We start from the raw sequence: 21,003 nt of genomic DNA on the forward strand, positions 1-21,003 counted from the left end.
ATTTGATCTGATGTAAAAATAATGAATGCTGACATCCCTGGTATAACAGCGGGCTATTTACCGACAAAAACTGTTAATAGCTGCTCTGAACTGTTATTAACAGCTCATACTTTGAAAGAGTGGCAGCCCACGTTTTGGTATAAAAATACTAAAATATACTAGTATTGCTATTGCATTTTAAAAAATTTAAAAAAATCCGTATATCATTTGTTTATTTTTCCAAAGCTAATAATATTTAAAGATATTTTAAAAGCGAATATTAATTTCATACAATTAAACTTAATAGGCTGTTTGATCTGTTCAATCTGTTTGATTTGTATATCGTTTTGAATGCGGTATATTTTAGTATATATAGTCCTATTGTAGATTAATTTGTAAGTGAACAGTGACTATCTATGTACACGTATACTAGTACCGGAGCATTTAAATTATCTTAAATTAAATGTTAACGGAAAACTCCATTGAAGTTCTCTTTCGTCGATAATATTTAATCGATATCCATTTTTTGTGGACACACTGGAAATTGCGCGCCACATACAATTTTTACTATACTTTATTTTAAAATATTTGCTAAATGAATCCAAATATTTGATAAAAAAAAAAAACAAATGAAAACCCACTTTTTATATTCGAATGACTATTTTATTTTGATGCACAGATTGGAAATTTTTGTAACATTGCGGCGGTAGAAAATAATTAACTTAAAATACTCCGTTATATAAATAATAATATAATACGGCCTGCAGTCTAATTAGAATAGGTTCGTCAGATCTCTTAATAGATTGCGTTGCGATAGTTCTCCACGAAGTTTTGCACCAGAGTGGGGATCTCAGGTGCTCGGCACAAATACTTGTGACCATAGCCATGAGCACGGTCAAAACGATGGAATTCCACCGGTCCCCATGAGCGACTGCGCTTATCCAGAGCCGCACGGTATAGCTTGTATCCCAAATGGAACGGCACAACGACATCGTCCTCAGCATGAACAATCATAATAGGCTGCGGGAACTCACGCACATGCTTGTCCGACTCAAAGCGCAGTCGATTGTCATACATGGGCCGTGAGATCGTAAAGTCATACCATGGTAAATGCCTGAAGGGACGCGAGAATGGGTGTAGCCGGATTTCGTCACGTATATTGGTAAACGGACTCTCCAGTATAACACCTCGTGGACCACGCTCCTTCATACTCGACAGCTTGGCGACCATATGCGCAGCAACACCCGTGCCTAGGGAATGACCCCAGATAAAAATGGGATTCGAGGTGACATTGGCAATGTACTCGAACACCATCATCGCATCTCGCACCACACCTTCCTCCGTGGGAGCCACGGCGTCGGAATCGGCGTAGCCGCGATAATCGAAAGAGAATACATGATAGTTGAGTTGACGCAACAGCTTGTACACCTCGGATCGATGTCCACTTCCTCTCGTGGCAGTGTTTCCATGCAGATACAGGACCACAGTGCCGCCAGGCACGCGCAGTAGACGCTCATAGAACAGTTGCTCGTTCTCTGGCACAATTACGGGAAACTCGGCACGCAACGATGGCGCCAATTGCTGCAGTTCCTCATTGTTGTCTCCTATGGAACTGGACACGGGCGTCAGGTCATTTGCTGTTCGGCTGGCTTCATCCTCATCGTAGGCTTGCTCGACATGCAGCTCCCGTTTGAAACGTCGCACAGCGTTCTTGGGTAGCACATGCCAGACTCCAATTCGCACACCAGTCTCATCCTCATCGTGATCTTTGACAGTGATGTAGAAATTGCGGGTTGCATACAGCCCAATGCTGGCCGGATTGGTCAAGTCAAGGCCCTTCGGATAAGTGACTGTAACAGGAAATTATTAATTAGTGAACTTGATTTGGGAATTGCAGAGATACTTACTGAACGTGAGGAAGAGAATGCCTCTCTGTAGCGTCACTGAGGAGCGGAATATCAGTGGCAGAACGACAAAGAAGGAGACAAACAGCAGCAGACCTATTATAAGGCAGGGTAGACCAATTCTGTGAAATAATCGCATAGTTGGAATTTGTATTAATTGCGTTTATATTGAAAGCGCTATTATTCTACAACGGTTACTACCATAGCACAAATATTTTACAACTACACACAAAATGATACCGATAATGGAAAACGAAAAATAAAAGAAACTACATACGAAAAGTGTAAATGATGATGATCTAAAGTATTTTGATTGGAAATCACACAGTTGCTGGATCATAGTTCGTTATATTGAATGTCGTCGTCGTAGTCCAATGTCGGAACACACTAAGCACACGTTATGGCAAAAGCAGAAAACGATTCTTGGATTTTTTTTTTTTTTGTGAGGCAACGCGAGCGATATGCGAAATATTTATGCCACGATGCGGAACAAGCAATTAAAAATCATAAAGAAAACAATACCAAATAATAATAATAATATTCCTACTAATGTACAAGTAGTAATTAATTGCAGGCAAAATGAAATGTACAACATCAAATTCAAAGTTTTGCAAGAAGAATATCGTTGCGATCGAGCATAAATACTTACAGCCCAGTTAGCCAACTAAGGACGAGAGTTCCGGGAATGGCCGTTGCATATAAAACTAGCTTTAAACGACTATGAAGCTCGTACATTGTGCGTTAGTTATTGAATATCGTATTTACGATACTCGAGAGACAAGTCTTTGTTATTATATATATTATTATATTCGTTCTTTGCGTAGAGCGAGTTTATTATGGGGGACTTGATTGACTCTGTGCAAGAGATTGTCTCATTTGTTCTGTGTGTGATTCACTGAGTTTTACAAACGTACTAAGCGTCTACCCGCGAACGTATGGGAAGAGAATAAACAAAGTGTTACTTCATTATTAGCTTAGTAATATAACAAATCGGTTCAAGCAATAATAAAAAGCATGCAAAGATTCCCAAAAAAAAAATGAGTTAAAGCTGAACTTTGGAACAAGCGGAAAAAAACGATTTGTCTGTTGCTGATAAGGCAGTATGTGGTCGACTTAACGGCTAAAATGTTAACGGAAGCATGATATATGGTTTCTAATTTTACTGTAATGACTGAATGATAATGAGAAATAGTTAATGATATGTATGGCAATGATCGCTATCTGAATAATCAGCAACAAATTACAAAACGCAATATCGTGGCAATTAATGCTACAATTATTTTGATTACACACATTACAAATTGAATTTGCAGGAAAATCGATAGATAGTTAGTTAAAAAATAACAAGAAATGCACTGGAAATTCACCTCTTGAAGAAATGCCGCCTACGCGCAAAGAGCATAACTGCAAATAGTTGGAAACACAGAATGGAATAAAAAGGAACAAAAACATCAACATTAACGTTTGGTTAGAAATGTTTGGATTAGTTGTAAACAATAACATCTGGCAGGGTGAGGGAAACAGAGCGTAAACAAATTATGCATTTGGGAGTGTTAGTATGTATCTAAATAAATGTTAAGCCAATTGCAATGATTCAATAATTTCACAAACAATCTTTTGATAAATCACCAATCGCTACGTTTGTCGTTTCACGCGTTTTAGTTTCGTAGACCGACTGAAAACTCAGGCGAAGCTTTCGTATTATGGTGATAGGGTTACACTCTCAAGCTCACACACACACTCACGCACATAATTTTGTTTCTCTCTCTCTCTCTCTCTTGCGATCGCAGTGTTATCATTCGCTCTTTTATCACACGCCAGCTGATCGCTGTTTTCTTTGAATTTTATTGCACAGACGGCAACTTTATTCGCGTGAATTGTATGTGAATAATGTTGGTTTAGATTTAATGGATCAATTGACACTAAGTGGGCCATCTCTCGCATTTAACTTACCGACGTCTTTTGTTATAGAATCTATTCACGAAAAAATGCAGTCAATGGATGTTTGTTTGCTTTGACAACAAAAGTCTCTTTAAAGTAGCATCATACGCTTGGATATGTTTTAGCCTCTGCTGTAGCCACAATCTGAAACATTGAGTAACATTAGTTATGGAATCGCCTTGCGTAGAAATGCAGAGCTAATTGAATTTTTTAGTTACTATGCATTTTGGTTTTGTTGGTATTAAACTAATTCCTAACTATTTTTATATAATTTTGGCTACTTCGAAACCTTTTCTAAAAGCACCTACAACAAGGATTGCTTACACTTCTTTAAACCCACAATACGTACAAAATACTTTTTATATTGGAGCTCACATATATATAGCTAAAGTTATTGTTATTTAATTGAATTTATATTGGATTATTTTTCTTTTTAACAACAACAACTGCCAGTGTGTACACAGAGCTCGCAGAGAAAAAACAGCTGATATTAATACATCGCGGTACGATAACCTTTCATTGGGAAAAGTCAACTCAGATGTATTTATTATTTTCTTTCTATTAAAATATTATAATAATTAATCTGAACTTAATTAACTGCAGCTACTGTCTGCAATTTCTTGATGTCTTACTCGATTATTTTTTAAAGTTCGATAGGCTACAGTAAATGCATTGCTCTATCGAATATTGCTAAAAACAGCTGATGCTGTTAACAAGCTAGGGTGCTAACAGCTGTTAATGTCTAGCTTAAACCATTAGCCGTTTTTTCTTCCAATCACTCGCCGGAAATATACATTTTTTAGTAAATTAGTTTTCAAATTGTAGAAATATAAAACTTACAAATTCTTTAAGTACTGATAACGTATCATACAGTGCTTGCTGTTAAGCACATTACAGTCGTCTGTTAGGCTCTGTGTGTTTTTGCTGCTGTTGCTGTTTGGTGCTGCTAACAGTTTTTTTGCTATATAAAAAAATAGAAAATAGAAACAACGGCAGCGTCACGACGAGAGACAGAGGATGAAGAGTTTGGACGAAATAAAGTCGGAATATCCGCTGCACTGGCAGATCTGGAACGGCAATGTAGAGGAACTGCAGCAAGAGCTACAAAACGAGCAGGTGGGTTGTGCTTTGTGGGTGGTTGTTGAATTAGTAGGCGTGGTTGGCACCCCCTCCAAAAAACGAAAAAACCATTTGTGAGTTTGTGTGTTTGCTTTACGTTGCTTTGCTAATTGAATTAGCGTCGCAGTGACTCAAACAACAACAACCATGGCAATATTAACAGCTCAACTTTCAGATTGATAAGGAAAAAATCGATCCGCGGGGCCGCACACCATTAATGCTAGCGGTGCGCATGGCGAACCTGCAATGTGTGAAGTGCCTTTTAGCAGCCAAATGCAATGCAACTTACGAGCACGCCGGCTGGTCCAGTAAGTTATCCTTCAATCCTCCAACAATATATGATCTCTAATCTCTAATCCTTGCTCTGCAGTTGTGCAGGAGGCAGTCTGTACTGGCGATGTTGACATATTGACCGCCATCATTGAGGTGCGTGACTTGCAGCGTCATGTCCAACGTGTGACGCACGTGCCCAAGCTGCTGCAGCATCTGCTCGATGCACCCGATTTCTACATTGAAATGAAATGGGAATTCACATCGTGGGTGCCGCTGATGTCGCGACTCTGTCCCAGCGACACCTATAAAGTGTATAAGCGTGGCGCCAATGTACGCATCGATACCACCCTCCTGGGCTTCGACAACAACACCTGGCAGAGGGGCAATCGTTCGTACATCTTCAAAGGCAGCAGTGCGTAGAACAACATACACCGTTTCCATTCACTTCTATGCTTAATCACGTTTTCTTTTGCAGAGGACTCTGCCACCATGATTGAAATCGATCATGACACGCACGAGGTGATGGTGGAGCAAATGAGCAGCGACATTGGCGACATTGTAGCCATTCCGCCTGCCTTGGGCACTGTGCGCGCTCGGCTGGCGGCGCCTGTTATCACGAACAACATTGAGATGGAGAAGATCAGCTTTGAGCGCAACAAGTCCGGCATTTGGGGCTGGCGCAGCGAAAAGTCTGAGATTATCAATGGCTACAATTGCAAGGTGTATGGGGCCAGCAATGTGGAGTTTGTGACCAAGACACGCATGGATCACTTGACCGAGGAGCAGATAAAGGTAAATGTGTTAATCCTTCATGTATCGCAATAATTTCATAATTCATTTTGTTTTTGCTAGAATAAAACTGCACGTACTCCGCTGCACAGTTTGCTGGGCATCGCTGACGATGACTTCGGGCCACCCACAACAGAGGCTTCCGCGTCAGCAGCACTTAAAGAGCGCGTGAGTCGTTGTGTGATTTTTTTTCCATGAAAAATTTTATTGCTAGCTTGGTATTATTTATAGACACCTTCGCCTCGCTTAGTTGAGGCTGCGGCCTGCAACGATAATGGCGATTGCGATGCCACGACACCATTGCATCAGGCCGAAAGCAATGGTGGCTCCGCTTGTGCATCGGGCAGCAGCACTCCGCGTTCCTTGATCACGCCAGAGGAATACTTTAGCGCTGAGGTAGATCTGCAGGGTCGAGACGTGGGTAAACCAAAGAATTTAAGCACAAAGGTGCAACGCTTCAAGGCCAACTTGTGGCTGGCCGAGGAGCATCCCATTCGTCTACAGGAACAAGTGCTTCCCATACTGGATCTCATGTCGACGATGGCCAGTCCGCATGTGTCCAAACTGAAAGACTTTATAACCATGCAACTGCCGGCTGGCTTTCCGGTCAAAGTTGAGATACCGCTCTTCCATGTCCTCAATGCCTGCATCACCTTTGGCAACGTCTTCGCCATGACCATGCCTGTGGATCATGTATCGACGCTGCAGGAGCAGGATCGTATCACCTGTTTAGTGGACGATCGTTGCTTCGAAATACCCAGTCATTATGTCAATCGGGGCGGCGACGCCCGTCGTCAAATGCCGCTCGACGAGGACGATATGCTGCAATATGCTATCGAGCAGAGTTTGGCGGAAACGAGCGGCACTGGCGGTGCGTGCGGTTTGGATAACGATAACGACAAGGTGGATATCTGGGAGGTGCTGCGGGGCCAACATGCTGTGGGCACCGAACTGCTGCCCGAGGATGACGAGCAGCTGCAACGGTAATTAAATTGTTTATATTTATTTCGATCTAATTTTAATGTGAGCAAGGCAAATGTAATTGCTAGTAATCCTCACTCCAGTAGGCATTTACATAAACGCACTGTGCCCACCCAGAATCAATGTTATGGCCGCTACTCGCCTTCCCATCTGGCGCCGCCAGTGCTGGAGGCGCAGCAGCGTGGTCGCTCCGCTTCGGCGGGTGCCCAGTTCAAGAACGATCTGAGCTACATGAAGAAGATATTCAAGTAGTTCACATTTTGTGCCTCTTAGAATTTCCCCACATATTCCAAATTGTATTGCTAGCAAATTCACCCAGCTTTTTTTTGTGTGTGTGTCTGTTTTCTTCCCCCATTCCAACCGCAGAGTGTTGCAAGAATCGCTGTTGGGCGCCCATGGCAATGCCAGTGGTTCACCCGTGTCCGAGGATGATGACGACGGCGGCTTTCGTTACATGGACACTGATCTCGCAATGGCAATGCGTCTGTCACAGCAGGATCAGCAAAAGTACGAACTGGAGCGTCAACGGGAGCAGGAAATGATTGAGCAGGCGTTGAAACTGAGTCTGCAGGAGCATTAGAACTTATATTTAATACCACTGAACCAAGCTGCAAATCAAATCAATTGTAACAAATCAATCAGTCGATCAGTTGATCAGTCAGTCCAGCAAAGTGTCTCGTCAATCAAAGTGTAACAAAAGATCATGATCTTTTGTTTCATATCAAAATTGAAACTGTTTATACTGTAATTCTGTAATTCTAATTTGTAAATTTAATGCCTATGTTGTACAATAGTTTTAATTTTTCGATTATCTTCTTATGTATCGCAAGATAATTTCAAACTCTATCTATACGGTAATTATGCATCCTTATTTGTATTGTGATATGTAACTAAAAACCTAATCTAAATGCGGAACAATTTGCCCCAATTTCTATATTAACCCCTTTACCAACTTAAGGTCTCAACTTGGAAACTAACTCTCAACCTACAACATAATACAATATACAAAAATATACATACATACATATGTATACATATACATATGTATATGATAACCATGTACTAGCTTTTGCTAACACATACATACTTAATGTTAAGTCCATACACAACGGAGATATATCGTCTAGGGGAATAAATAATACGCGTCACATGCATAAATAAACAAATAACTGCAATGAAAGAGAACAAGTATCAAAAGTGAATACTACTATTATTACTATTATGGCCAATCGTCTGTTTCCTAACATTATTATTTATTTAATTCATAAACAGTAATCAACTTCGTATTTACTAATCAGCATTAACATTATTTTAATACAACTGCGAACATTTTTTGAAAATGAAAATATATTACACATATGAAGAGAAAACAAATGCATTTTCTACACTTGCCAACCTTAACGTTAATCAATCCATTTGATTGATATGTTAGTTGAGTGTAATCTTTGTGATAGCGATGATAGGATTATTCTGTTTGTCTGTATTAATACCTAAAGTTATAGTTAGTGAGATACCATTATTTCAAAAGGTAAATTAATTAAGTGTATCTACGTATATTAATTTACTTCATTTATTTGATTTATGAGCTCAACATTCTAAAAGAGTCTAGATAGAATCCGTATACATTTAATGTACGCACGATAAATCATTTTAGATTCATTAAATAGAATCGTGCGCAATCATAATACGTCGAAAATCATGCGATTCCCAAAATGAAACAGTGACTGGCTCGCATTCATTAATTATTCACAGATAACACATTAACTGATAGATAGATATACAATCAAGTAAATATTGGAATGAATAAATTTTATGATTATTACTTTATGATTCCTTAATAAAATTTCCTAATAGGGGTAATCACCCTATTGCTCATATTTCTAAGGTTATTTGCTTAGATTAATAAAGGCAAACATACACAAATAAGTTGCACTAGAGTCTGTATTTGCTTTCGGAATTAAAATTATTTTATTGCTAGGGCGTACATTCATAGATTTGTTTATCAAAAAATTAAAATCTAATACAAGAACATCGATGACTTACACACTTTAGACTATATACAAAATCGACTGTTGATTTTGGACAGAAATTAAGGTTAGTGAAAGTCTTACAAGCTCTTTGGATAACTCAAAATTGTGCTTCAACAAGCCGAAGCTTCCCGTTATAGTAATATATTTACATATTCTAAGTACAGTGTACGATCGTTTGATTATTTGTAAGATAGTATTCCAATCAGCGAACTACAACTGTACAGTCAATATTTTGCAGCGAGCAAAAGTAATCTCAAAAGATGAAAAACGACAAAGTTTACATAAGCATAATATGTATAGTTAAATTCAGTATAATCGAGTGTAGTTAGTCGCGTAGTTGCCTTACGATCTTTTCGATCGTAGCTAATTGAATAAATGGCCTTGTTTCGGTTATATACAAGCGAATCGATTCCGGTTTCGATTCAATCCCATCCCATCCGCCTTACGAGCTAACAATCAGCAAAAGGATCAGAGTCCGTATAAGTACGTCCGCTGGATGATATGTGCAACAGAGTTGGACAAACTAAATGTACTTGAAGCACTTCTGTTTATCGTGCGGAATGCGCGTCTTGAACAGAATGGAGTCAGCGCGATATTGCGTGTTCAGCAGCGGGGTGTAGCCAAAGACCTGGCTGAAGAAGTTGATGCACTTGTGTCGCTCCTGAAAGTGTGTGTCGTCCTCGCTCAATGACACCGGACAGCCGGGACAGCGGAAGGTCCAGCGTGAGGTAACCTTGACGGGCGGCTTACGCGTCAGATGCGAGACAAGGAAATTCATGGCAATGTCCTCACAGTTCATGTACTCATCCACTTTATCGCGTATGGCCTGCGGCAAGTGATAGCTATACAGATACATGTAGTATTTGTGGACAAAGGCGGCACCCGTCAGCACCATGCTCAGTTCACAACTGTAGTTCGAGTTGTAGTGCCACATGTAGTTGCTGCTCAAGTCCCAGGCATGATAACGTCCCGGGAAACCAACGATACGATCGCGATGCTCGCGCCACACTCGGAAGGCAAAGAGAATCTCGTCATGCCGCAAATGGGCATCGTCATCTACCGAAAGTACAGCCTCAGTTTCAATCACATCAAATGGAAGAAAGCGATTGTTGAGCGAATTTCGCGGAGCCTTTACAACAGCCACCGGCACTCCAATGTCTGGCCAGCGTAAGTCGTCCAGCGGTGGCTTCGGCGAATTCCACACGACGACCACCTTGTGCAGATAGGGGAGACCGTAGAGGCGACCCAGGGAGTCCATGAGCACCTGTTCTCGCTCATACGTTAGGATTACAATGGTGAACTGTTCGCGTGGATAATTGCCGCCCAGTGCTTCGCTAAATTCCTTACCGGCGCCTCCAATTCCCTTGCCAATCGGTCGGAATCCTGTGTGTGAACCCATGAATTTGGCTTCCGAAGGCAACGCCGGATCGAATGGTAGCTGCGGGTAAAGGAAGAACGGATCCATCCAATCGTTCCAAGCTTCTTTAGAGTGCATACGCAAAATTGTATAGTTGCGACGAAAGGCTGGACTCGCATAAGGTGGCTCAATGGGTCCTAGGGACTCCTCCGGCTCTGTGTCCATGCCCACGGGTGGCTCCGACTTTAACGGTATAAAGGTGTTGTTGAAAACACTCTGGGCAACCACCGAAGCCACCGGACGTGGCGGTATGCCAAGTCGATCACGCATGCTGGCGATAACTGTGTCCACTGTCGCCTGCACTGAACTCAGATAACGTTCCCAGATGAGACGACCCTGGCGACGCAGCAGAAGCAAGTCCGCATCCTGAACAGCACGCAGCAGGAAATGCAGCTCCGTGATGCGTGCCTTGGGCAATAGCAATGTAGCGCGACGCCAGTCAATTGTCTCGGCATACGGCAGATGCAGCTCATCGGCCCCCAAGATCACAGGCACGGCACCAGAGCGCAAGGCTTCATAGAGACGCGCCGTCATCAAAGTCGAACTGACTCGTTGACCCAATGGGGGTAAAATCAACGCATACGTGGAGTCCTTTAGCAACTGCTTGCGTGACGAATCGGAGCCGCAGAGCGTCCAGTCGGGCTGGGCGCCTGTGTCCTGTACTTCGGTGGCGGGCACGCATTGAAATTGCAACAGGAACTGATCCTGTGTGGCACTGCGCGACATATCCTTCAGATGCTCCAATATAAAGTCATCCAACGGATGACCCGCTGACTGTGCATTCAAGGCGGGACGCAGCTCGCCCTGGAACGTTAGCAAGAACTTGCGACGCGCGGGCACCATGCTGGCGCACTCCTGCCACACATCTCCGCCTGGTGGACCCAAAATGGGCGGCACAATGAGATCGTAGTTGGGTCGAAACTGCTCACGCTCAAATGAACTCTGCACGATGATGGCACGCATTGTATTGAGTTGCAGCAGCGGATTAGTCCGTGCCGAGTTCAAGTCACGTCTTGCCAGATTCAAAAGCACATGATTACGTCCATCGCCACCCCAGTGGGGCAATTGGTACAGCTTCTGTACATCGATGGGCGAATTCGTGGCATGATTAGCAGGAGTGGAGCGTTGTTGCAGCTGCTGCTCAGCCTCTTGCGCTGCATAGCGGTTGTTGCGCAGCAGATCCTGTTCCAAAAGTGCCTCACCCACGAGCACAAGATAGATGCATGCCTGCTTGGGGTCTCGCACAATATGTGCATTGTATCCCAGCGTCTGCTTTAGGGTGGTCTTCAAAAATCCATCGATATCGTAGCCAGCACGCTGCACATTATGCACATCCGGATCGTATAGATAGACTGGGAAGCCAGAGGTGAGACTGCAGCGCGAGTGATCAAAGCAATTGTGCATTTGACAAGCAGCAGCAATGCCGGTGCTGACCGCATTCATCTTGCGCGGCAATGCGCTGGGCAACAGGGTGCGTGGCAAAGCCAGTTCGGGCGTGTTGCGTTGTACGGCCTCGCGCTGTGCCACTTGTGCTTGCTCCACGGATATCTTTAGACGCTCCAGTTCCGTTTGTTCCCGTAAAAGTTCTTGTTTAAGTTCCTCAATCTTCTGGTTGTATTGACTAATGTCCGACTGCAGTTTCTGGCGGCGTGACTCCAATTCACGCAACTCCACAGATACAGTGCTCTACATTGAAGAATGCAGACTGTAAGACGTTTTGTCACTTCCATCAGATTGCTATACTCACCTTAATTCTCAGCATCTCCTCGATGCGCATTTTTAGGTCACCAGCTCGCATGGTGCTGAAGTCTTCATAGGCGTCCAACAGTGGGCGGCTGCGATGTACATCAGCGGGCGGTGTATCCTGTTCAGCCTAATAGCATGAATTCATTAATAAGATGGGAGATTTGATGGAGTCCTGCACCTTACATTGAGCAACTTGCGGTGAGCAAGAAGCGGCAGCAGCACCAAAAGCATCAATATCAGCACTATGCACTTGTAGTGCCGACATTGGCGAATCCAAGAAATGCTCATGTTGTGCCTCTGATTTGTTGATGTTGCTGCTGCTCCTGGTAAAACTAACAGTTTATCCTTATCGTTACTATCCTGCTTTTGATAAGCGGAGATGCCACTGGGCTTGTCAAGGTTAAAGGACAAGGACATCTTAGTCAATTCCTCGTCCCGTGCGCGCTATTTTAGGATCGCACTTGGAGAAAATTTGCAATTGTTTTCATTTCAACATTAAAACATGATACTATTGGAAACAATGACTATACGTATCGAACATTCGATAACTAACTAACGATACACGGTGTACGGCGTTGCCAGACATAAGCATAGCACCTTCTTGCCGCTCAGCTGTTTTTTGTTTACATTATAAAGCAACAACCCTGTCTAATTTAATATGTTGCGGGCATTCGAAAAGTATTTTAATGGTAATTTGGAGGTAGAACAACCATGAATACATGTATATAAATATTTTAAAAACATTCTAACTCAGTGAAAACAGTATTTTTTATGCAGAATTCTGCTACTCGTTTTCTGCATTCCCATATTTTCATTATTGAAAATATATCAATATGCTGATCCTGGCTCCGGCTTTGTATTTCAATCGTGTGGTCACACTTTATAACAGGTGCTAGTAAAAACAGTTTTTTGAAGAAAGTTTGTCAATAAAAAAGCGTCGCGTTGAACTCATCATACTAAAATTTATTCAATAATTATAATACACAAGAAAATGTCGATATTCGCAACAAAAATACACCTCAATGGTAATTCGCAAAGTTTAACTGAAGGTGTGGTATGCATGCTTATGCATGCTTATGCATACATACATGTACATATATAAACATATGAATTTTAATTAGTATGCACCGCGGCGGACTTTGTTGAAAAGTAATGTACAACATATGTATGTATATAAAAATATAGTATGCATTTCACTTGATACTGTGTGACCACAACAATTCGTATGGCGTGATGCTAAATGGGAAAAGCAACATAAACAAAACATACAAATATAGCAATTATGTCTTAATTGTTATTTGTGCAGCATAAGTCACAAAGATGCTTGCGGCGTGTGCATTTCCAGCATCAGTATTTTATATGTAAGTACATAAGTACATATCTATGTGTGTGTTCAAAATATTTGTAAGTGTGAGTGTCACATAGTGGTGAGCGGCAAGAGCCGCAGTCGCAACTCAAGTCCAAGCTTAGCAGAAGTCAGTCGGTCTGCGAACGTTCGCCGAACTTGTCGGATTTATTTGGTTGTGTTCGTGGTCTGCCCTATTAATAATAATCTAAATCAAAGTGTTAAACTAGCGGCATGCGTTTGTATACGCTTAGTAGTTAGTACTTATAAACAAAATAAACAAATATAAAATGACGCATAAGTTGTTTAGCTAATCAATTTTAAAAGTGAATTTCAAATTACAACGGTTCCTAACGGCACAATCGAACTGAAGAGAAAAGACTTGCCATAAATATTGACACACCTACGATTAAGAAACTAGGTTCCGAACAACCGTAAACAAAGAAAATCTCAAAATGGGTACATATTTTATATATATTTTCATATATTACCTTATCAATTAATTACAGATGCATTTGCATAATTACTAAACAAATAAACTATGCATAATCACATCACGGAATTCTATTTTAAGTCTATATGGGAAATATTCGGTTTCTTGATTAATGGCTTTCGCGTCGCTTTCATTAAATTGTAATTAATTTTATATGCACGCTAGTATTAAATTAGTGAATTATTTTTAGTAATTCGGATTTACAAACTAAAGTTTACTAGTAATCAGTTACTATATTATTAAAGTAATGCAAGAAGTAAAGAAATTCTTCAAGACTTGTTGTTGACATAAATAACTTGTGTGTTCTAATCAAGCTTAATTAACCCAAAGTCGCTTAATTGAAAGTTAGCCCTGATGACTCCTTGATTACTCCTTGTCCAGATCGGATCAGATCACAAAACTTTGCTGTTGTTTTCTTTACTTGTGATTCTGTTGTTGTTTTTCTTCGTTTACTTTGCCGTTGACCCCACATGGAATGAGACGAGCACAGTTTCAGTTTCAGTTTCAGTTTTGGAACGTTTAGAACGCACAGCTTATCGGGTGAGGGGTCTTATTAGGGGCACATTCATTGCATTGACTCGACTGTCCACGCTGAGAGCAGTTCCGACAATGGCGTCGTTGTGCGTTCAGTTCACACTAGTACCGAGGGAATCCAGGAGGGCGTTACTGAGCGACCTTTATGCGACATCGACATCGACGTCGACGTCGACGTTGGCGTCGGCGGCTGTGCCACAATTACCTTGCTTAATGACATCCGTTGTGCGTTTCGACTGAATCGTGTCCGAGCTTCGACTGACTTTTTATTGAAGCCGCAAGAAACTGGCTCACGGCGCCACAGTGGGTACGGATAATGGGCACGGTTTAGGTTTAGATTACGCCAGCTAAGTACTACTACGGTTCTGCTGCTGAGCTTCTCTGACCCAGTCAATCGGAATGTGGTGGATAGTATCCAGAAGAGAGACTATCTAATTCAAATTCAGTACGCATTGACCAATCGCACGTTGCAGTTCTGCAGACACACTCTTCTGTTGAGCAATGCATCTGAGGATACGCCTGACGTGTCGCAAAGTTGAAATCTGGGGTAAGCAGCTTTTTGCTGTTTTCACTGCTTTAATTAATATACACATAGAGCCCTATATACCATACAATGCACATAACTTATGCAAATATTGTAGTAGCAACGGTGAATTGATTGTGATTTGCATTTAAATTGATTGCCCTACTTGCAACTGTCATTGTGATTGTGGTTAAAACAGAGCTGCGATCCTAACTGCAACTCCAATCCAGTTAGTGAGTTCATTACAGTCACAGTTGTTGCTCTGCCGGCTGCTAACAAAATGAGTAAGTTCAACCTCAAATCAATGAACTAATTGAACGCAATAAGTTGTTAAACGTTTCTAGTTAAATACTCCAAAAAACAAGTCTGGTAATTAGAAACATTTTCGAAATTTAAAATAGTACCAAATTTTATTCTTTTCTGGATTTGTTGATAGAAGTACGAATGGTTCTTGTAATAAAAATGTCAATAATTCACTTATTATATCGAATTTAGTAATCGGGAAGATTTTGCGAAGTGCTAAATTTAATTTTTAATTTTTTGAATAAAACAAAATAATTTAATAAGAAAGTGAAAATAATGCAACCGTAAGATTCATATAATAAATCAGTTCTATTATAAGTTATGATTCTTCAAATGCAATGCTTTAGGTTTTTGATAATGATCAACAACTTTGGAGAATTGTGTTTCTGTTATACCATACAACTATAGAATCTATAGTATAGATAACTGGTACAACAACTTATGCACGGCTATGCAGTGAATTTATTTGGTAAATAGTTAAAGTGGCCCTTCGTATTTTTAGAAATGCAAATCGAAGTTAAATTAATAAGCCATTAAGAATTTGCAATATAAGTATATGAAGTTCGCATTCCAAAGGTACTCATATCATTGCCATTTATGCAGCAACGAATTAATCAAATCGATTGCAGACGTAAATAAAATCCATTATCTTCTCGAGATATGTTACAAACTAAATGGGCTTTTTGAGCTATCAGGTTTAGCTCGCGTTGTCATCGTTTTTTGTGCTTTTGCTTTCAGCAAGCAGCTGATAAGCACTCTACCTACTATAAGATAAATTGAACAGAGTGGTGTTGTAGTGGGCTTAGTTGGCACTGGGTAACACATGACTGGCCTCAGTGTGCTTTTAGCGGGCGAGCGAGAGTGCTGCAATCGGTGCTCGCGTATCACATCATCGTCGAACTCTTGTAATGGGCTTGAAGAGATTGTTTAAATGTTTGTTGCGCTATTCATTTCAATTACAATTATTTAACGCACGATTCAAAAACAAAACAAAATACCAAATACGTGACTTTAATGTTGTGCTGTGATCTTTCCGTGTTTGTTTCAATAACATATCTAAGCAGCCGCGCAGCGTCTATCCGTCCGTGTCTGTGTAAATGAGAGAGAGAGAGAATGGGAGAGCGCATTTGCGTTAGTGTGTGGGAGAGCTTAATGTAGCCGAACAACAGCTGTTAGTTCTGACCTCACCTGTTCGACCGTTAAAAGCTCGCGGCAGCTTAGCTTTCGCGCGTTTTTCAAGTGGATTGTTTGGTATTTTGTTGGCATTTTTTTTGCACATGGTGTATACAATGTATTGCCATGACTGTAGCAAGTGCAATTGTTTCTATTACATTGTTGTAAGATTAAACAATTAATATTGGATTCCATTTCATTTCCGTTACGTTTCGCCCACTGATTTTCAACATTAACCAATGCAAATGTGAGTACACACAGACCTATGTATATGCCTTCACACCAGTGCGAATGCTTAAACTTTAAAAACAAAGCTGTTTCTTATTGTTTATTGTTTATCATAAAACTAGGGTGCGCTGACATTGACATTGACCAATGTATCCGCTGCGATGAAAGCAACTTAATACATTGCTTTTTTCTTCAAAAAGTCAGCAAAAATAGTTCTACGTTAATACTAATTCTGTTTTATATTCGATCTAAAATACAAATATATATAATTAAAAGTTTAGATATAAAGAGAATTTTTCGTATTCTAGTACGAGTAAGCTACATTTGACATTTTCTTGCTCGTAATTTTCATAATGGCGTTTTTTCAAAGTTCTTAAAGGGTTTTCTATTTCTTATTCAGATTACATTATTATTCTAGATTACATTTAGTTGTTTTGGAAAAAGGAACCGAAAGAAACTAAACAGAGATATGCAATCTGTGTAATTTCTTATCTTTAATACCCAATTAATTACCAGGGGAGGTCGGTTAGAGGCAAGAAATTATTATTAGCTGTATAGGGGCTCGCTTTTTAAAAATAAAAGTCAGTTCTTTTAGAAATTTTTCACGGTTTAGAAGCATTACTGGAACTCGCCGTAATATTTTCACTCGTGTCCTTGTGTCTAATCAGAATCAATGCGTCGACTTTTATTATTGCTTAAGAATCTACAGTGTTGATTGATTGAAAATGTATATATTTGTATGGGCATTTCCATAATGGTGCACTGGAAATTGTTCATAATTTTATTTTTTGGTAATTTTTCGTTTTTGGAATATGTATCTGCAATAACCATGAAAATAAAAATATTTCAAAATAAGAACCCAAGAAGTAAAAAATTTAACTGGGATGTTATACTGCATAATTTCTAACATGAACATGTTTGTTTATTGAACTCCAATATTGGATACCCATAAGAATATATGAGAAATCTAGCTCTCTAGCTTTTCTATAGAATATTTCTGTAATCATATTATTCCTTTTTCGATTAATGAATGATATGTCATTTATAATTTTTTATCGCTTAAAACTTTGAAAAAGTATTGACACAGATAGATAAAGTGAGCTATCTTCACGAATTCAAATTGAATTTTGATAACAATGTTTTTGCAATAGCGATCAATTTCTTTTTCTCTATCTTTTACTTGCAGCTCTGTGGCTCTCATCGCTGGTCATCGGCCTGTATATACTCAACTTTACTTTAGCTCTGATCATAGTCAATAAGGACGTGAAGACATCACGTGGCATGTTGTATCCACGTGAGTCAGAGACGCGCGAGGTGCGCTCCCTGGACGGTATCTGGAATTTTGTGTGTTCTGATGAGACAAATCCTACACAGGGCATAAGGGATAAGTGGTTCGATGATGACTTAAGCAAAAGTAGACCCATCATTCCCATGCCAGTGCCGGCATCATATAACGACATCACCACAGAGCGATCGTTACGCGATCATGTGGGCACCGTTTGGTATGATCGGAAGTTTTTCGTGCCGCGTTCGTGGGAAAAGGATCAGCGGGTCTGGCTGCGCTTTGGCAGTGTCCACTACGAAGCTTTTGTGGTAAGAACACGCAGCATATACGCCTTGGTAAATAACTAAATGCTCAACCTATTTTTTAGTGGATTAATGGAGAATCGGCCGTTAAGCATGAGATGGGCCACCTGCCTTTTGAGACGGAGGTTACGCATTTGCTAAAATACGGCGCAGAGAATCGTATAACCGTTATGTGCGATAACGCGCTAATCCAGACCACAGTGCCTCAGGGAAAGATCTCCGAAGTGGCCAACGACGGAGGCGTCACCATCATCCAAAGCTACACCTTTGACTTTTTCAACTATGCGGGCATTCATCGATCCGTCCACTTGTATACCACACCCAAAACATTCATTGAGGAGGTGGAAATACAAACAAAACTGTCCGACAATAATAGCGGTAAGAAATTAGTTTAAAATAAGTTCTGAACTGCGCTGATCACATCAAATTTTCAGTGGGCTACATCGACTACAGTGTTGCGGTGAATGGAACCGCTGCCAACGAGGCGGAAAATGCGTTATATGTGCGACTCAAGCTGTTCAACAGAGAGGGTGTCCAGGTGGTGAATACCACCTCGGATGGTAAGCTCGAGGGCACTCTGAAGGTGTCGAATGCTATGCCTTGGTGGCCGTATCTTATGCATTCTGATCCGGGATATCTCTACGAGCTGGAAATCCAATTGCATGGAGCCAATGAACAGCTTCTGGATGTCTACCGTTTGAAAGTAGGTCTGCGTACCCTAAGTTGGAGCAATACCACATTTCAAATCAACGGAAAACCAGTTTATTTCCGCGGGTTTGGGCGCCATGAGGACTCTGATGTTCGTGGCAAGGGATTGGACAATGCTCTGATGGTCCGTGACTTTAATCTGATCAAGTGGATTGGCGCTAATGCGTATAGAACCTCACATTATCCCTACTCCGAAGAATCCATGCAATTTGCCGATCAACATGGGATCATGATCATTGACGAATGTCCCAGCGTGGACACAGAGTGAGGCTTGCCTTTGTAAAGTAATGTAAATCAATGATGTCTAAGTATTTCAATTGCAGAAATTATAACCAGGCCTTGCTGGATAAACACAAGTCTTCTCTGGAGCAGCTCATACACCGCGATCGCAATCATCCAAGTGTGGTCATGTGGTCCATTGCCAATGAGCCTCGCACGGGACAGTTGAATGCGGACACTTACTTCCAGTGAGTTGCAAGTCTTTATAAACTTGCAGTTATTCCTAATACAATTCCTCATAGATTCGTAGCCAACTACACACGCTCTTTGGACAGCAGCAGACCTATCACGGCGGCCATTGCAACGCCTTGGACGGATGACAAGGCGGTAAGGGTCTGAATTTAAATTGTATTGAAAGTGTTGCCTGACGAGTGCTATTGTTAGGGTCGCTATTTGGACATCATCAGCTTCAATCGCTACAATGCGTGGTACAGCAACACTGGACGCATGGATATGGTTACCCAGCGTGTAATTGATGAAGCAACAGCGTGGAATAAGAAATATGGCAAGCCCGTTATCATGTCAGAATATGGCGCCGACACACTCGAGGGACTCCATCTGGTAAGACCGAAAGGTCGAAATATAAGCTGTTGCAATCTAATGTAATCAATATCTCAATCAGCAACCATCGTTTGTCTGGTCAGAAGAGTTTCAGTCGGAGGTTTTCTCGCGGCACTTTAAAGCGTTCGATGCTCTGCGACGCAAGAAATGGTTTATTGGCGAGTTCGTTTGGAATTTTGCAGACTTCAAGACTGCTCAATGTAAGAAAAGGGCATCTACGTTAATTTCAAAGGCTTTCCTAACGTTTTGTTTGTCATTCCAGCATATACAAGAGTAGGCGGTAATAAGAAAGGCGTCTTTACGCGTGCTCGCCAACCAAAGGCAGCGGCTCATCTGCTACGGCAGCGTTACTTTGCACTTGGTCGAGAGGTTGATCAGTGCAGCTTGCCAGAAGATCTGTTTACCTATATTGTCGATGTGGGCGGCAGTATCAAAAATGAATCCGGTGATTTATGAAGCCGATGATAATTTAGTACATTGGCTGCGCAGCACTTAAAACAGACAACACATAAAAAGAGTACAATTTTATAAATATAGTATAAGCGGAAGCTAACTATTGTAGATATTTATATACGATTTTTATAAGCAATGTTTAAAATGGAACTGACAACTGATCGCATTTCAACAGCATCCATCGCGTTGCCTTCTACCATTTAGCATCTTTTTGTATGTCACTTAAGCGTTAAATCAAATAAATTATATCATTAATTTGTAATATGCGTTTTAATATGACTACATTTGTATGTAATTCATTAAAATATTTACATGAACGCTTCGTTAATCTATTTCTGGGACAAACGACTACGAAGAACAGCAATTGAATTAAAATATGACTATCATCCTCGGCATCTTTTAAGCTGGGTAAAAGCGATTTACTTAAGAATGAAATTCTTGTATACATATATTACACAATTTTAATTATTAATGAATTACATTTTATAAAACTATGAATTTACTTCAAATTCATTATAAAGGGAGAAGCTTGTAGGAGCAACCTTGATTAGACCGTTATTTTCTTTGCTTGTATTTCTATTGTGCTTAGTGGTATTTTTTAGTGCTATATGTGTTCTTGCTGCCCTGGCTTGGATGT

General features: G+C 40.7%; 4 protein-coding genes across 11 annotated transcripts; 2 read left to right on the forward strand and 2 right to left on the reverse strand.

The window, feature by feature from the left end:
* Positions 1 to 620: 620 nt before the first annotated feature.
* LOC133846498 (lysophosphatidylserine lipase ABHD12) lies at positions 621 to 3,968 on the reverse strand. Of its 2 annotated transcripts, XM_062281503.1 has the most exons (4): positions 3,837 to 3,968; positions 3,251 to 3,287; positions 1,887 to 2,005; positions 621 to 1,829 (listed from the first exon to the last, which is right to left on the reverse strand). In XM_062281503.1, exons 2-4 carry the CDS (start codon positions 3,283 to 3,285, stop codon positions 775 to 777), a joined length of 1,209 nt encoding a protein of 402 aa, XP_062137487.1. In that variant the 5' UTR covers positions 3,286 to 3,287; positions 3,837 to 3,968; the 3' UTR covers positions 621 to 774. The 2 variants fall into 2 exon arrangements, with proteins under 2 accessions (XP_062137487.1, XP_062137486.1); XM_062281502.1 differs by lacking the exons at positions 3,251 to 3,287; positions 3,837 to 3,968 and adding an exon at positions 2,533 to 2,788.
* A 555-nt stretch (positions 3,969 to 4,523) lies between these two features.
* Positions 4,524 to 8,014, forward strand: LOC133846496 (ankyrin repeat domain-containing protein 13D). 4 transcript variants are annotated; one of them, XM_062281499.1, is made up of 7 exons: positions 4,524 to 4,940; positions 5,119 to 5,251; positions 5,314 to 5,628; positions 5,692 to 6,008; positions 6,069 to 6,173; positions 6,237 to 6,988; positions 7,055 to 7,326. In XM_062281499.1, exons 1-7 carry the CDS (start codon positions 4,842 to 4,844, stop codon positions 7,236 to 7,238), a joined length of 1,905 nt encoding a protein of 634 aa, XP_062137483.1. In that variant the 5' UTR covers positions 4,524 to 4,841; the 3' UTR covers positions 7,239 to 7,326. The 4 variants fall into 4 exon arrangements, with proteins under 4 accessions (XP_062137483.1, XP_062137484.1, XP_062137485.1 ...); XM_062281500.1 differs by having other exon boundaries at positions 4,526 to 4,940; positions 7,070 to 7,326; XM_062281501.1 differs by having other exon boundaries at positions 4,526 to 4,940; positions 7,073 to 7,326.
* A 317-nt stretch (positions 8,015 to 8,331) lies between these two features.
* On the reverse strand, positions 8,332 to 12,726 carry LOC133846495 (exostosin-3). The gene is made up of 3 exons (XM_062281497.1): positions 12,363 to 12,726; positions 12,181 to 12,306; positions 8,332 to 12,119 (listed from the first exon to the last, which is right to left on the reverse strand). Exons 1-3 carry the CDS (start codon positions 12,594 to 12,596, stop codon positions 9,540 to 9,542), a joined length of 2,940 nt encoding a protein of 979 aa, XP_062137481.1. The 5' UTR covers positions 12,597 to 12,726; the 3' UTR covers positions 8,332 to 9,539.
* A 975-nt stretch (positions 12,727 to 13,701) lies between these two features.
* On the forward strand, positions 13,702 to 20,618 carry LOC133843042 (beta-glucuronidase). Of its 4 annotated transcripts, none has more exons than XM_062276397.1 (9): positions 13,702 to 13,983; positions 17,965 to 18,371; positions 18,431 to 18,743; positions 18,800 to 19,337; positions 19,397 to 19,540; positions 19,595 to 19,679; positions 19,737 to 19,913; positions 19,975 to 20,113; positions 20,176 to 20,618. In XM_062276397.1, the coding sequence occupies exons 1-9, from the start codon at positions 13,980 to 13,982 to the stop codon at positions 20,367 to 20,369; spliced, it is 2,001 nt and encodes a 666-aa protein (XP_062132381.1). In that variant the 5' UTR covers positions 13,702 to 13,979; the 3' UTR covers positions 20,370 to 20,618. The 4 variants fall into 4 exon arrangements, with proteins under 4 accessions (XP_062132381.1, XP_062132382.1, XP_062132384.1 ...); XM_062276398.1 differs by lacking the exon at positions 13,702 to 13,983 and adding an exon at positions 16,200 to 16,310 and having other exon boundaries at positions 18,019 to 18,371; XM_062276400.1 differs by lacking the exon at positions 13,702 to 13,983 and adding an exon at positions 16,359 to 16,797.
* The last annotated feature ends 385 nt before the right edge of the window (positions 20,619 to 21,003 follow it).

The sequence above is a fragment of the Drosophila sulfurigaster genome, chromosome 3, assembly GCF_023558435.1.
Source record: "Drosophila sulfurigaster albostrigata strain 15112-1811.04 chromosome 3, ASM2355843v2, whole genome shotgun sequence".
Lineage (NCBI taxonomy): Eukaryota > Metazoa > Arthropoda > Insecta > Diptera > Drosophilidae > Drosophila > Drosophila sulfurigaster.

Bases quoted from the DNA above. Each gene is read 5' to 3' on its own strand.
- LOC133846498 (XM_062281502.1), bottom strand. From the start codon at position 2,618: ATGTACGAGCTTCATAGTCGTTTAAAGCTAGTTTTATATGCAACGGCC. The intron at 2,006-2,532 runs GTAAGTATTTAT...ATTATTTCACAG, and splicing joins CTTAGTTGGCTAACTGGGCT to AATTGGTCTACCCTGCCTTA. The intron at 1,830-1,886 runs GTAAGTATCTCT...TTCCTGTTACAG, and splicing joins CATTCTCTTCCTCACGTTCA to TCACTTATCCGAAGGGCCTT.
- LOC133846496 (XM_062281498.1), top strand. From the start codon at position 4,842: ATGAAGAGTTTGGACGAAATAAAGTCGGAATATCCGCTGCACTGGCAG. The intron at 4,941-5,118 runs GTGGGTTGTGCT...CTCAACTTTCAG, and splicing joins AAGAGCTACAAAACGAGCAG to ATTGATAAGGAAAAAATCGA. The intron at 5,252-5,313 runs GTAAGTTATCCT...CTTGCTCTGCAG, and splicing joins CGAGCACGCCGGCTGGTCCA to TTGTGCAGGAGGCAGTCTGT.
- LOC133846495 (XM_062281497.1), bottom strand. From the start codon at position 12,596: ATGTCCTTGTCCTTTAACCTTGACAAGCCCAGTGGCATCTCCGCTTAT. The intron at 12,307-12,362 runs GTAAGGTGCAGG...TCATGCTATTAG, and splicing joins CTCACCGCAAGTTGCTCAAT to GCTGAACAGGATACACCGCC. The intron at 12,120-12,180 runs GTGAGTATAGCA...TCTTCAATGTAG, and splicing joins AGGAGATGCTGAGAATTAAG to AGCACTGTATCTGTGGAGTT.
- LOC133843042 (XM_062276397.1), top strand. The intron at 18,372-18,430 runs GTAAGAACACGC...CCTATTTTTTAG, and splicing joins TCCACTACGAAGCTTTTGTG to TGGATTAATGGAGAATCGGC. The intron at 19,914-19,974 runs GTAAGACCGAAA...TATCTCAATCAG, and splicing joins CACTCGAGGGACTCCATCTG to CAACCATCGTTTGTCTGGTC.